This window comes from Anomalospiza imberbis, chromosome 1, assembly GCF_031753505.1.
Source record: "Anomalospiza imberbis isolate Cuckoo-Finch-1a 21T00152 chromosome 1, ASM3175350v1, whole genome shotgun sequence".
Lineage (NCBI taxonomy): Eukaryota > Metazoa > Chordata > Aves > Passeriformes > Viduidae > Anomalospiza > Anomalospiza imberbis.
In genome coordinates, this window is record NC_089681.1 from 64,508,807 (window position 1) to 64,522,542 (window position 13,736).

Here is a 13,736-nt window from a genome sequence, read left to right on the forward strand (position 1 = left end):
GGAGACCTTAGTAAATTGTCAAGAATAACATAATTTGAGTGAAACTCTTAATTTCTTCATGAGAGAAAGAGGTGTTAAGAGAAGTCTTGAACAAGATACTTATCATGCTTACCCTGTCTTTGTATTAGAAACCAAGAAAATGCTTAGCAAATGACATAGAACTTGTGCTGCTTATTTATCAGAACTGTAATTTTCCCATGAAGTGAAGCAATGCTTCTGAATAATAGCTCTAGTTTAATTTGTAACTATTCGTTTTCCCATAGCTACAGAATATAAGTGGCATTAATTCTGTTATTTCAGAGATGACAAATTGCCTATAAATTAGTGTTTTTCAGATAAAAATAGAAAGCTTATTTTATATAAGAAAGCCCAAGGTCTTTACCAAAAATATTGTTGACCACAGGGAATAAATTAATTTAAATACCTTGAGCATGCTCATTTTTTTAATATTCATTTATTGAGCTGAATTTGGTACTAAGCTTTGACTTGTAAATGACAATATGTATAAGTGGTAGAGGATAATTTAGATAATGTAAGCAAACATTTTTAATTAGCTGTCTGCTGAAATGGAGGCTATACATTGTCATTCTCCAGTGCTTGCTTTTTTGATTACTTTTGAGGCTACTTTCAGATCCTGTTTTTTCACCATCAACTACTTCCTATCAGTCTGTTAGTTGTATAATTTTTTCTTGCTGCAGTAAGTTTCTTCTCTACCAGACTGCACTATGAGTTAATTATGTATTGTGTGTGCCTTCTAGGAGCGTTTATTCCCGGGGTTCCTGTACAGCCAGTGGTTTTACGTTATCCAAACAAACTGGTAAGTTCAGCTTGCAGTGTCGTTGGAAATTCGGGGCATTTTCCTTTAAGTGCATTGGCCCTTGTGTAACCTTGTAGGTTCAAAAATCAAAAAATCATTACTAAGTTATTGTTAATTAAGTATTCCTTAAGCCTCAAGCAATATAGGGAGTCTTAACTGTGACAGTTTAAATGTTTCTGCTCTGTGGCTGTTCAGGTTGTTACAAGAAGTACTCTACAAATGATGAGACAAATGGCAATTTCTGTCCAGGATCTGTGTTCCTAAGTGCTGCCTGTTCCTGCAGTGTTTGCTGGAGAGTTTTCTTAATGTCATTTATTGCTGGAAGATGTTTCTGCATCTCCTGCCTTTTAGGGGTGTTAGTAATGGATTACTGTGACTGGCTAAATGGTATGGGATAATGTGTTGAGGACCTCTGCACCTTTATAAAGTGTCATCTTGTCTGTTTTACATTCACCATGCCCTTGGCTAAGGAATTGGCTAATTTGGACTAGTCCTCCAATGTAAATTATATTCAGGTAAAATGCAGATTATAGTGTTTATTTACAATATCTGAAATTTCTGTCCCCTTCTGAAGTGGAAGTTACTTAGGGAGAGTGTGAAGAGTGTCAGAAGTAAAATAAGGACCATGTGTTCTCTTTTACTGATGCATGTCACATCAGAAGAACTCTGACTAGCCCATTAACAACCCCTTATTCTAAGGAAGGATTTGGTTTCTCTTGGTACCTGAGTAGGTTACAAATATTTCCATCCACTGTTCTGTCATTTACAGGTTGATATAAAACATATGCTTGATTAAAAAAGAAAAGGATCCAAGCAAAGTTAATATACACAGATGGCCATTTGCTCTTGGCTGCGTCAAGGTGTAATGGCAATCAAATAGTTTGCAGTAATAAACCCAGAAATTATTTTGGCAGATGCTGTGACAAGAATAGCAGCCTGATATGCTTACATAGTATTAAGTGCATTGTAGCAGGCTGCCTGGGACTTTTCATTACATAATTGTTATATTTTCAGGAAGAAAGATTCTTTTCTAAAAATAGTTTGAAGTTTCGATGGCACTGCCATTTAAAATGGCAAACGTACTCGTGGCTTATGTCATATTAATATGCCTTGTAACTTTTTGTTAATGTTAAGCCCATAGCAATATAAAGCTATTAAGTGTTATTTTGTAAATATCTTCAAAATCCAGGTGCATACTGAAATGTCATTGTTGCTTGTAGTACATAATATGCAATATCTGTATACCAACAGTAAATGTTTATAACACTTTATTAACATAAATTTGTGAGCTTTTAACGTTGAAGTAAAACAATATACCTGTAAATGAAAATTTTCATAATTTTTATGTTACTGCAAAAATGTCATAAAAGAAATTCTAACTAGTTATATAGATATCCATTGTGAGCTGGCATGGGTTTGTGTATGGGACTTAACTTTTTCCTACTACTTTTACTTGCTGTAAAACACTTGGTTTTCAATGCCTTACTGAGTCATTTAACCTCCTATGATCTAATTCCTAGAGACCTTCCAAAGGCCTAAGCATTAATGACAGAGGCAATAATTGCTATTACTGTTCTATTTTTATATTAACTTGGGGGTTGCAGAAGAGTTGCATCAGAGTTAGAAGGAGGAGAGGTAGAAGGAATATGATGTGGTACAAGAAGGTGAGGTTTCTTTTGGTTAGGATAGGGAGTTATATTATTTTGTTTCAATCATTGAGCTATTCTTATCTCAACCTACAAGGCAAGGCTTACGTTTTCTTCCCAATTCTCCTGCCCACCCTGGGGGAGGAGGAGTAAGCAAGCAAGCAGCTATGTGGTGCTTAGTTGCCAGCTGGGATTAAACCACAACACATGTGAGAACAGAGTAGGGAATGAGAATTGGTTTTCATACACTAAGATAACATTTTTAGCAAACTTTAAGTGTCTCTGGCTTTCTATTTCTTGTCTTGTTTGACTGATGCATATTATAATTTTAGGTTTAGAAAGGAACTTCTTAAGATCTTTGCTTAACCAGTGAACTCCAAATATACATTGTGTGTAGTTACCCCGCTGTGTTTTGCTTGAAGTGCCTGCTCTGATCTGTGTTAAGAGCTTTGAGTTCCACAGTATAGATTAGAATAGTCTTGGATTTGAGTGCACCCGTGGCTGTTTAGAGAGGCTTTTTGAGATCAGAGCCTGGGGTGAATGTAGTAGGTGTCTTCACTCTGGCATGTTTATTTCATTGTAGTCTGTTGACGAGCTAGGGAAAGCACTACTGTTCTGTAGTGGGCTGAAACATGGCAAAAGTGAAGAAGTAAATTCAGGGTTTTTTTTCCTAGCAAATAAATCTAGTTCTGGTTGCTGTGAAGAGCTCTGTGTTTTATATTTTTTATAGTTAGTGTTGCTCCCTGAATAACAGTCATCTTGCTTGTGACTATTTGTATTATATGGCAACTCTGGTCCTGTATCAGCACATTTTAGTAGTAATATTTTAGTATGTTTCTCTTCTTGATGCATGAGCAGGAAGAAATTTTAAGGCTTAAAGTGTTGTTTAGACCTGATAGTCAAAATTTTGCTACTGGTTGTCTAGATTGATAATATTTTAGGTATTGGTTGCCTGAGAGCAATTACCTATATTCTAATTAGAATAAATGCTCTAATGTCTTCACCCATCGGTTTTCTACTGCAATCCTTTTTATGATTTTTTACTTATTTCCCTTGTTTCTTCATTTGAATTTTCTGTCAGAGTGCTGCTACTTAGGAAATTATGAAAATATATAAACTATATACCTGTTTAAATATCACAGAGCGATTTAAAATGTATTCTATGTCCAAATATCTTCCACAAGTACCTGTGCTATTTGATAAGAGTTTTGGTATATCAGGGTTAACTGAACCTGTAAAAACACAGCCAATCTCCTGTTTGAAGGTCGCCATATGAGTCTCAGTATCTTCTTGTGTCAAATACAAACTCTGTCGAAGATGGCTCTTCTCCCTGTTTCCTCCTGTGCTGAGGGGATATAACAGAGGGGATAACATTCAAGGTCAGGTGGGATGGAGCTCTGGCCAACAGGATGTAGTTGAAGATGTCCCTGCTCATTGCAGGGGAGTTGGAATGGATAGCCTTTAAAGGTCCATTCCAACCGAACTATTGTATCATTTTATGTACTTCCACACAATTTAAAGTATTCATTACTTAGATACAATAGTTTCAAAGAATGCTGTCAAAGAGAATGTTGTCCGGAAGTGTAAGCGGGTAGCTGTGATAAATATAAAAGGTAACTTAGTTATGTAAGGAAAAGCCTACTTCCCTTTGTCTGCTTGTTGTTTTTATCATAAAGATACTGGTTATGTTGGTAGGAGTCTCCTATAACATGGATCTACCTCTTGCAGATCTGAATCCTGTTTTCCCCTAGATAGCATTTCTGGTCATTATCCCTGATGCATCCTGATGTTTTGATGAGAAAAAGCATGCCTCTCTACTATGGCGTTCGCATTGGGAATTTCTTGAAGGATTGTTGATGGCTTACTTGAGTTTGACTTGCCAGCTAGCCAGCATGAGGCTGGATTCTGAAAATACCTGTGCACTGTTCAATGACTCAGACATGTTTGTGGAGATCACATTTTTCTTTATCTCCCTCTACACCGTTGCAATTTAGAGAGCTGAGTTGGAGATGTGTAGTGCTTGGTGTTCCGTAAGGCAGATCTAGTCTATAGATAAGTTATCAGCTATCTACACTGGTTTCTCGTGGTTTGTAATGAAAGTTCCTTGTGGGAAGAAGACAAAACCCATAATATGTTTACTTGCAGTGTTATGAGAGACATCAAAAAAGCCAGAAACTGTCACAGTAAAACTGTCCGCATTACAGTGCTAAAAGATCACTACATGGAGGTAGAGTTTTTTAATGCAGATAAATTGATTGCTACAGATAGACTCATCCTTTACTATATTTTGTTTGATTGAAAATAATTGTTAAATGTCAAGTTTTAAATTTTTAGTGGATCTTTATGACATATAGACCTTACTCTCCAAGCTGTTGTTCTATCATTAATTGCATTTTTACCTTTTATGGCTGGGTTTGCTTTCTTTTATTTTTACTTTAGGTGGCCTTTTGCTCTAAATGGTAATTAAAACTGCAGTTTAACTTGTTTTTTCATGGCACATGTGATCACCTGAAATCTCTAGTATGGGTTTGGATGGTAGCATAGAACTGAACTGGAACATGTTCAGTAGGTTGAAAAAAAGTATCTTTCTGATCAGGTCTTTCAGAAACCAGAATTTAAAGAGTCCTTTTGTCTTTACACTAATGACTTGAACTCTCTTTCTCATTTAGAACAGCACTAATTTCCAGGTGTTTTGATTTCCTTTTGTACACTTAAATCACACTTCCAAGTAGTGCAGTTTTTTAGTAATAGTTAAAAATGGGATGATTTTTACTGTCATATTCCTACCTGTTATTTATTGCTTTACAGGTCTCTGTTCCCTTTTTGCTGTTTGCATCTTGTCCACTTCTTTTACTGCGATTTGTCTTTACTGTTTCACACAGTGTTCATTTTGGCTATATAGCTGTATAAAAGATGGGCTGATTCCTGACAGGGTTAAGAATTTCTGCAAAGAGAGCATAGAAGTTTCCATGAAAGCTTCTTAGTAATATATTGTCAGTTATGTCAGTGTTTACAATATAAAAAGTTGAATGCATAATAATTAATTGCAAATGTCACACTTCTTTCCTTAGGACACAATCACATGGACATGGCAAGGGCCAGGAGCGTAAGTGGTTAATGTTTTATTGCTTTTATCATTTCTTTCCTTGATTAGTTTTTATTTATATGACTTACATGCATATATAATCAAACAGATGCTGGTTATTTGATTATTTTTTGGGATTAATTTAATTTTTATCTGTTATTACCTAATTATATTAATAGTTATTAAGAGGAATCCAGGTGAAAACAATGTACTTCAGCTGCTATGATTCTGTTGGTTTGCAGAATGAATTTTAGGTTTTTGTTTCAAATTTATTTTTTTAGCCAAATGCCTGAAGTGAAACAACTTGCTTCTGCTCTACGTATTCTGTGGCCTGCAAGTTGATTTGGTATATTACTGTATAAAATCTAGGGCTGTTGTTTGAAATTGGTCTGCTCTCACGAAAACAGTTGACCCACTCAAAGAATTTGGAGATACTGTTTCCATTATCTTGTTTGAATATAATTTCAACTTTTTTTTAAACAAAATGTTATTCTAGAAGTTCTTTAGCAAATTAATGTAATATAAAATATTAAACAAAGCAGTTCTTGCTTGTTTAAAAAAATGTTAAGCATTATTTTCTCTCTGGGATTTGAATAGAAATTCCAAAATGTTTAGATCAAGAGGAAAACAACAAATTTTGAACCCTACGTAAAGGAGAGCTGGCTTCTGTGGTTAGTGCTTTGTATTGTTTTGAATGTCCCATGTGACATCCTATATTTCAGTAATAATGAGGAAACCATGGGGATTAGCCAAGATTCAAGTAATTTAGAGTTTTGTCAATTAAGTTTTGCACTTAGGAACCGGTCCTAATTAAGGACATGATTTTGAGACTTGAGGAAATCATGGATCACTTGCAAAAGTTCAGCTTACAAATAATTGGACACTTTGGAAGTAGATGAGTCCATGGTTGTGTATAATGTAAACAGACACTGCAGCATTTGCTGCATAAAGGGATTTCTGTTCTTACGAGCTCCTACCTTTTCCCTTGCATTTGCACTGCAATTCATGTATAAAAGTAACTCAGCCACAGAGGAGAAAGGTGAGCAGCTTACTTCCACCATAGTATCCTGAGGACTCAAGAACACAGAGGAAGATGGAAGAAACCTGTAGGTTTCTTCTCAGATCACTAAAATGTCTAGAAAACCCTTATTCTGAAGTGTTGACCTCTGCTAATAAAGTTAAATTAAATTAAAGCTGAATCAGAATCTGCAGCAGCATGTGATGTTATACAAATTGACTAGGTCAGTTTAAATTACAGTTTGGCTTAATTAGGATTAATTCTCCTGGGTGAACTAAAATGTATTTGTGATGTCTTAGCAGAAAATACTATTAAGACTGATAACAGGCTTCCTTTTCTTAGCAAACATATCTTTGTTTTGGCTAGCACTAAAACAGAAATCTGGAAATGTTTCTGTATCTAGGAGTATTTTTTGTTTAAAGGTGCTGTAGCCTGTCAGATGGATTGAAAACTTGTCACATGCAAACTTAAACACTCAATGAAAGTAATGTTTTTACTGCTTTGGCAGTATTCGGAGCAGATCAACTGAGTCTACCTTGAAAACAAAGAATGACCATAGCTGAGTTAGATACAGAATCTATCAGTTTTAAATTTTTATTTAAGTTCAGGCTTCAATCTTTGAGGATTACAGCGATGGCAGAGAGAAAAATTTACTTGTAACTTATTGGGGGTTTTTAATGCTCTTGAACAAGGACCTAGAAACCAGACTTGAGTGTTTCTTCTATCAGGAACGTAAACTTCAAATTACAGGTTCCATTGTTGTTCTTGATTCATTTCTTTGCTTTGATGTGTTGGAAGCTCAATAAGAAGGAAGAGGGGGGAAATGTTTTGCAGCCCTACATAGGTGTAAAACAAAATGAGTAGAAATTAGGGACTGCATTTTATCTGTGTAAGAGGATTTTGGCCTGCCAGCCCCTCACAATTGACTACTGTTAACTACCTAGATACTGTATGAAAATGTGACTACTTGACACTGCTCCTTAACTTAGGTTTACTAAACCCTTTCCTGGATTTGAATCTTAATGCTGTCTAAGGTCAAGTTGATTCCAGTTATCTTGTATCTTAGGCTATTAAAACACACATACTGCATTTCATTAACAGACTTTGGGAGTATAATGGACTTTGATTCCAAACTGGGGTAATGATAAAATCTCAGTGGTTACATAATTAATCTTGCCAACTCTGTGCTGAATACAGCATTTTTCTGAAACAGACTTATTCTTCCTTTAGCATGTCATGCATATATTACCTTTCACTGTTTGTCTTCCTGTTTTTGACAATTTTTTAAGATGCCCATTCAGTGTAAACTACTTTTGTTCCACCTTACAGAATGGAATATATAGAAGTACTTTCAAAGGCCTTTTCTGTTAATTTTTATCTGAATATGATTATACTACAAGTAGGATGCTACGTGAAGACTTTGGAGCATAATGTTTTACAGTTTCACTACATATGTTTTTTTTCCTCCATCCTTCCCTATCTTTTTCCCCTTTTAGGTTTGAAATTCTGTGGCTTACTTTATGTCAATTTCACAATTCTGTGGAAATCGAGGTCAGTAAAAAAACTTCAGTGTATTCTGAGCAGCTGTAGAATACATAATATTGTACATAATTATGCAGTAAAAGTTTGTATTCATATCTTGTATGTATGCGTGTAAAAACAGGTTAAGATACCACTTTATATTTTAGACAAATGGCTTCTGTGTCTGAAATACAGTCTAAAAATGGAATAGCAAAATACAGTTTTCCAGTTGGCATAAGACTTTTTTTAGTTATTTGAATTAGGTAGATAAATTTCTGGCTCACTTTAAAGAGTCTTTTGTGAACAAGTTTCTTGTCTTCTAATAGCCTGATTGCTCTTTCAAGTAGTGTACCAACTTTGTATGTTAGACATTCAAGTATGTGAATGCTGATGTATGAACTAAAAGCTGTCTTATAGAAAAAAGCTGTAGGGGGTTTCTTATAGGCCATATAAGTTATTTAATGTCTGGCTAATTTTTTTATTAGGCTGCACTGTTCAGAATGTGAAATTGGAAGACACAAAGAAAATCTATCTATATTCTTAACATTGTTTTGAGGAAAATACTGTAATTTTAAGGCTGAAGACTATTGTAGTGAAAACATGGAAACAATTACAGCCTGTCCTTTCAGCTTGTTGTCCTTATGCATTTTACACAAAATAATTACATTTTTGTGGACAATTACAGTATTTGAAGTGTGTCATATATTTGACAGATGTTCTGCAATTCTTTTGCTTTTTGAATAATGAAGCAGCTATTTAGGTCTAACAGATGGAACTGATGGCAGGGTAAATCAGTAGGAAGAACTATTGCGTGTTTACATACACTGTGTTACAATAGTAACATACATTGCATGCTAATCGCTGTACTTGCCATTGCTCTGTGTTTGCTTATTTTTGCAATCACTTATTCTCAAAATTAATGAATGTGCAAAATACTAGCCTCTCAGTAGTTGCATGTGTTGTAGAAATTTGTGGTTTGTGTTATCAATTCAGTTGGATAAAAAACCAATGCAATTCCCAGAATAGTGGCCTGTGTTTTGCAGCAGGGCCAGGGAATGACTGCCTCACTCAGGGCTAAGGCAAACCAGCTGGTTGGCAGGATCTTTACCCTTTCTCAGAAACATGGTTTTCTGCCCTAGGCAAGTAAAATGGGTTCTTTCACTCAGGAGTGAACACTGCTGAGCTTTCTTGATTTTTGAGGCAGCAGCTGCTAGCAGATGTTGAGTTTCTGTAGCTCTTACATAACAAGCTATGATCTTTGGTAGTTCTTGGGGGGGAAAAAGCAAACTAACTAGTGACCTTCTGAAATACTCCATACTAAAGCAGGAATTGGAAGAGGAAAGAGGAGCAGACCTGTTTGCAAGGTTGCGCTCAAGTATGAGGCAGAGTAATGCCTCAAGTTAAGTATGAGGCTGTGTTAATGTGAATGGGAAAACAAATGTGTTTGGATATCAAAGTTTTGAAGTCAAAATGCAGATGGGAATGAAACAGAATGTTGATGCCTGGATGCCATGGATACTACCTGGATAACTGTAGACCAATTAACAAATATAGTTAAAAATTATTTACTTCTAACCACTTCCAGATGCCTACTTCTTGTGTCAGTTCTTTAGACTTTCCCCAGTTTATTCATGCAGCTTTTGGTACAGGAGATTGCAGCTCAAATGCTGTCAAGGCTGTTCTGGAGCTGTAGCAGTTGAATCTGTTTTTGGAAGGAAGTGCAGTGAGGACTAGTAACATATAGGAAAAATCAGTTGTTTTGTGTCCAAAGTCATATTTTTCCTCTGGTCTCTGAAGTTTGTTGGTTGATGTTCCTGCTCTGTTCAATCAACACACAGACACTGGCAAATACCTACCAGCCTGGATACCGCTGGTATTGCTGATGATTCAGTAACTCAGGAAGACATATAATGAAACAACACAACCTCGGAGTTTTTTTGATTAAATGATAGCCAGTAAGATTTAACAGCCAGCAATTAGGATCCAAACTTAGCTAGTCTGGATTTCTCTGCATATAATATATGTTCTGGCATGTTGTGTGTGTCATCCGGTGTGTGTATTGAGAAGCAAGCATCTATGTAGGTTTTTATAATAGGTTTCTGTAAATATTCACCCATCCACCCATCCTGTACTTAGAACTGGCATGCTGGCAATGTTGTGAAGAAGAAAAGATGTATGATCATCTGCACATGTAGTTTGTTTTGGCTCATATATGTTTATTTAACTGACCTGTCAACTTTAATGTTTGTACATCCACAACAGTCTGCAGCAGCTGAGAGTTCTTCTCTTGGTTTTTTTAGTGATGTTGAAATGATTATGCTGTTTATGTTGAGTTAGGCACAGAAATGTAGAACACTTCTGAAATCACCTCATATTCAAACTTCTGTGTTTGGACAAATTACTTGATAGCTGTTTGCAGCTCAAATAAATGGAATGAGGTTTGGAAGTTGAAGGAACATTCTTTCCAACTTTGTTAACTTCACAGTCTTTGTGGTTTTGTATATTACATGAGGCTGGTGTACCTGCTTGTAATGTAAACCTAGAAGACAGGAGTCGTGTGTTCTCAGCTGCAGTGGTGCACATAGGGAAAACTCCAGCAAAACTCAAAATAAATTCAATATTTGTCCTTTACAGGAAACAGATGAATGTCCAATGGCAGTGTTTGGATACTGTTGATCATACAGTTATGTAATTTTAAAAACACAGCTAGCTTCATGATTATTGAGACGTGTTTGCTGAAATTATAAACTTTAAAATAGAGACTAACAACTTTACCCAGTTGTTAGTTTCTGTTTTAAAGACCAGTATGACATTTCTGGATCATAATTCCCATTTTCACTACCCGTAGGTAATTATATGTATTACAACTGAGATTTTTGCAGCTTTTTTTCTAATACAGAAGCTTTACACAGGATTGTGAGAAGTTTGCTCACTTAGGGCATAAATTATCTCACTGTGCTGCACTACTTAGAGAGTTGTCTGCCTGGTACTGAGTAGGAGTGGTGATCAGAGTGATCCTCTCTTTTTCCTCCCATCTGAGAAGTTACTCACTTGGCAGAAGGAAATGTTTTGGAGGTTTTTATTGGTGAGACTGGCCATGATCTTGGGGCTTTCATAATTTTTCAATAGGCACTTAAAAACAGCTTTAAATACTGGAAGATATTTTAATGTAGGCTGTGCCATTCTGAAAGGTGCCTGTTCTGTTGTGGGTCTCCAGCAGTTCTAGTTTAATTTTCCACTTTCCAGCATCAACTCCAGCATCAACTGTTCTGTGATTCTCTGGTCATCTGCATTCATTTAGATTTTTTCTTTCAAGGGAGTGTTAATGGCTGATGTCCCATTAGAAGGAAAACAAAATTTCAAAATATCCAACAGCAGAAAATAAAAACACTTCTCGTGTGTATATTAGGCAGTCGTAAATGATTTCAAAATGTGCAGGGGTAACAGTAAATACCTGATGTCCTTAAAATTTGGATTCTTATTTTTTAAGTTATAAAACAATATTCCTGTAGCATGTGCTTTTTTTGGTTATCTGAAAAGAGCTGAACAATACAGAAGGTAAGTGAGGTTTATGCAAAAAAGTGCTAACACTTCTAAATTATTTTAAAATTCTGGATTCCACTTAGGAAATGAAGATAAAACTCTGTTTGGGTTCCATGCGGTGAGAAATGAGCAGAGTCAGTGTTGCATGAATTTCTAGAAGTATGATATATACTTAAGCATTTAAAAGTTTAGTTTTTAATATTTTTTGTAGTCTTAATATAATTTTTTGAGTAACAACAACCTGTATACAATTTTCATCGTAGTGCTGTAAGAGATTGTTTAAAATGTTAAATATTTTTGGTATAATTCAGTTCTCTGTATGCAGTTTCTACCTGTGTATATTCCTTCAGAAGAAGAAAGAAAAAATCCAGTGTTATATGCCAATAACGTCAGGCGTGTAATGGCAGAGTAAGTATGTTATAATTCTGTGTAAAAATAGATGTGTGATTTTAAATTTAGGCTGAAGAAAATATCACGAAATCAAGTCGGTGTGGCTGTCTGCCTACAAAGAACCTTGTAGTCTGCAAGACCTTTTACATAGCACTTACTTTCCCCTCTGAGGAGGCCAGGGAGCCACAAATACAGCAAGAACTGTTGGAGTTGATGGGTTCGGAATTTTTTTTTTTTTTTTTTTTGGTTGGTTGTTTTGGGGGTTTTTAACATGCCTTCACATAACAAGCCAGTTCTCCAGTGGGTATTTAGTCTTTTGGGGAAAGGGTATGGTGGAATTTTAGCAAAGTTATGTAACTGAATTTTGTGCTATTGGGGTTGCATTTTAAGCTGTGACTGTTTTAATAAGGTTAAAAATAGTTTCATGTATTCATTGTTATCCTGTAATACTTCAAACAGTAAAGCACAGTGAAGTGTCTTCCATTGGAAACAGAGGACTGATACAGTGCAAATTAATTTAAGTTAATATTAATGTGAAGACAGTTAAAACACTTGTCTATAGGGTATAATAAAGGCAACATTTAAAACTTTCACTCTTTTGCTGCATTTTTATTAATGTCTTTTTCATTTATTTTTTGTTCTTTCAGTAAATCTTCCATTAGTCAGTAGATAACTCTTTTCCATATTTACAGTGAACCCTCAGGCTTGTGATCACTAATAACTCTTGAGAGATTTATGTATCTTCCTAATCCTGATTTTGAAAGAACTTGTGAAATCATAATTTCCTTTGTGTAACTTCTCTTCCGTTTCCAATTTAAACCAAAGGCCACTTTGTAGGTAGTAACTGAGAGGTCTCGTCTGCTTGAACCCAGGTCTGTGAGTTTCCTTAAGGATGTTGAGACAATAATATAACAATAGATCATTGTACAAAAGGACATTCCTCACAAGAGAAAAGAACAAAAGGACCTGTTTAAATCATCCTGTCATGGAGTCAAAAATCTTTGAGGCACTGGCCTCAAAGACTTGTAGTTAATTAAAGACCATCACCTGGCAAGTGTTGTCCTCAGACTTTGTGTAGAAGGCCAGGTTACTAAATCTTCATTCTGAATTCTGCACCAATCAGATAACAGGAATTGTGTGCTATAAGGAAAACTTGTGCAAGCCTACAAAAGTTTACAACAACTGGCATGTTGCAAGCCTTCCCCTCTAAGTGTGCTTAGGAGGAAGAAGGTGATTATTTCTTCCTCCCACCCCTGAAGAATTAATTAAGCATTTGTGGTCAAAGAAGAGGAATGCAGATCTTCGAATGCAGAACGGGAAGACTGTCAGAATGAGAGATGTCAAAAGAGACTTTGGGATGAAGCAGGGGGTGTAGATGCTGTGTTAATGTGAATGGGAAAACAAATATGTTTGGATATCAAAGTTTTGAAGTCAAAATGCAGATTGGAATGAAACAGAATGTTGATGCCTGGATGCCATGGATAACTGTAGACCAATTAACATAAACATTGTTAAAAATTATTTACTTCTGACCACTTCCAGATGCATTCTTGTGTCAGTTCTCTAGACTTTCCCTGTTTATTTATGCAGCTTTTGGTACAGGAGATTCCAGCTCAAATGCTTTCAAGGCTGTTCTGGAGCTGTAGCAGTTGCAACTCCTACCTCATGTGCTGTTTGGTGCTAGCATTGCACCCTGCATTGCTGGATAAAGGACAA

At 35.8% G+C, this 13,736-nt stretch overlaps 1 protein-coding gene across 1 annotated transcript in view; it reads left to right on the forward strand.

The window, feature by feature from the left end:
• LPCAT1 (lysophosphatidylcholine acyltransferase 1) overlaps positions 1 to 13,736 on the forward strand; it is a 59,044-nt gene that overhangs the window by 20,270 nt on the left and 25,038 nt on the right. Inside the window, exons 6-9 of the mRNA XM_068194987.1 lie at positions 759 to 817; positions 5,535 to 5,569; positions 8,063 to 8,117; positions 11,956 to 12,038. Of these exons, the coding sequence (XP_068051088.1) occupies positions 759 to 817; positions 5,535 to 5,569; positions 8,063 to 8,117; positions 11,956 to 12,038 (232 nt within the window). The remainder of the gene's footprint in view (positions 1 to 758; positions 818 to 5,534; positions 5,570 to 8,062; positions 8,118 to 11,955; positions 12,039 to 13,736) is intronic.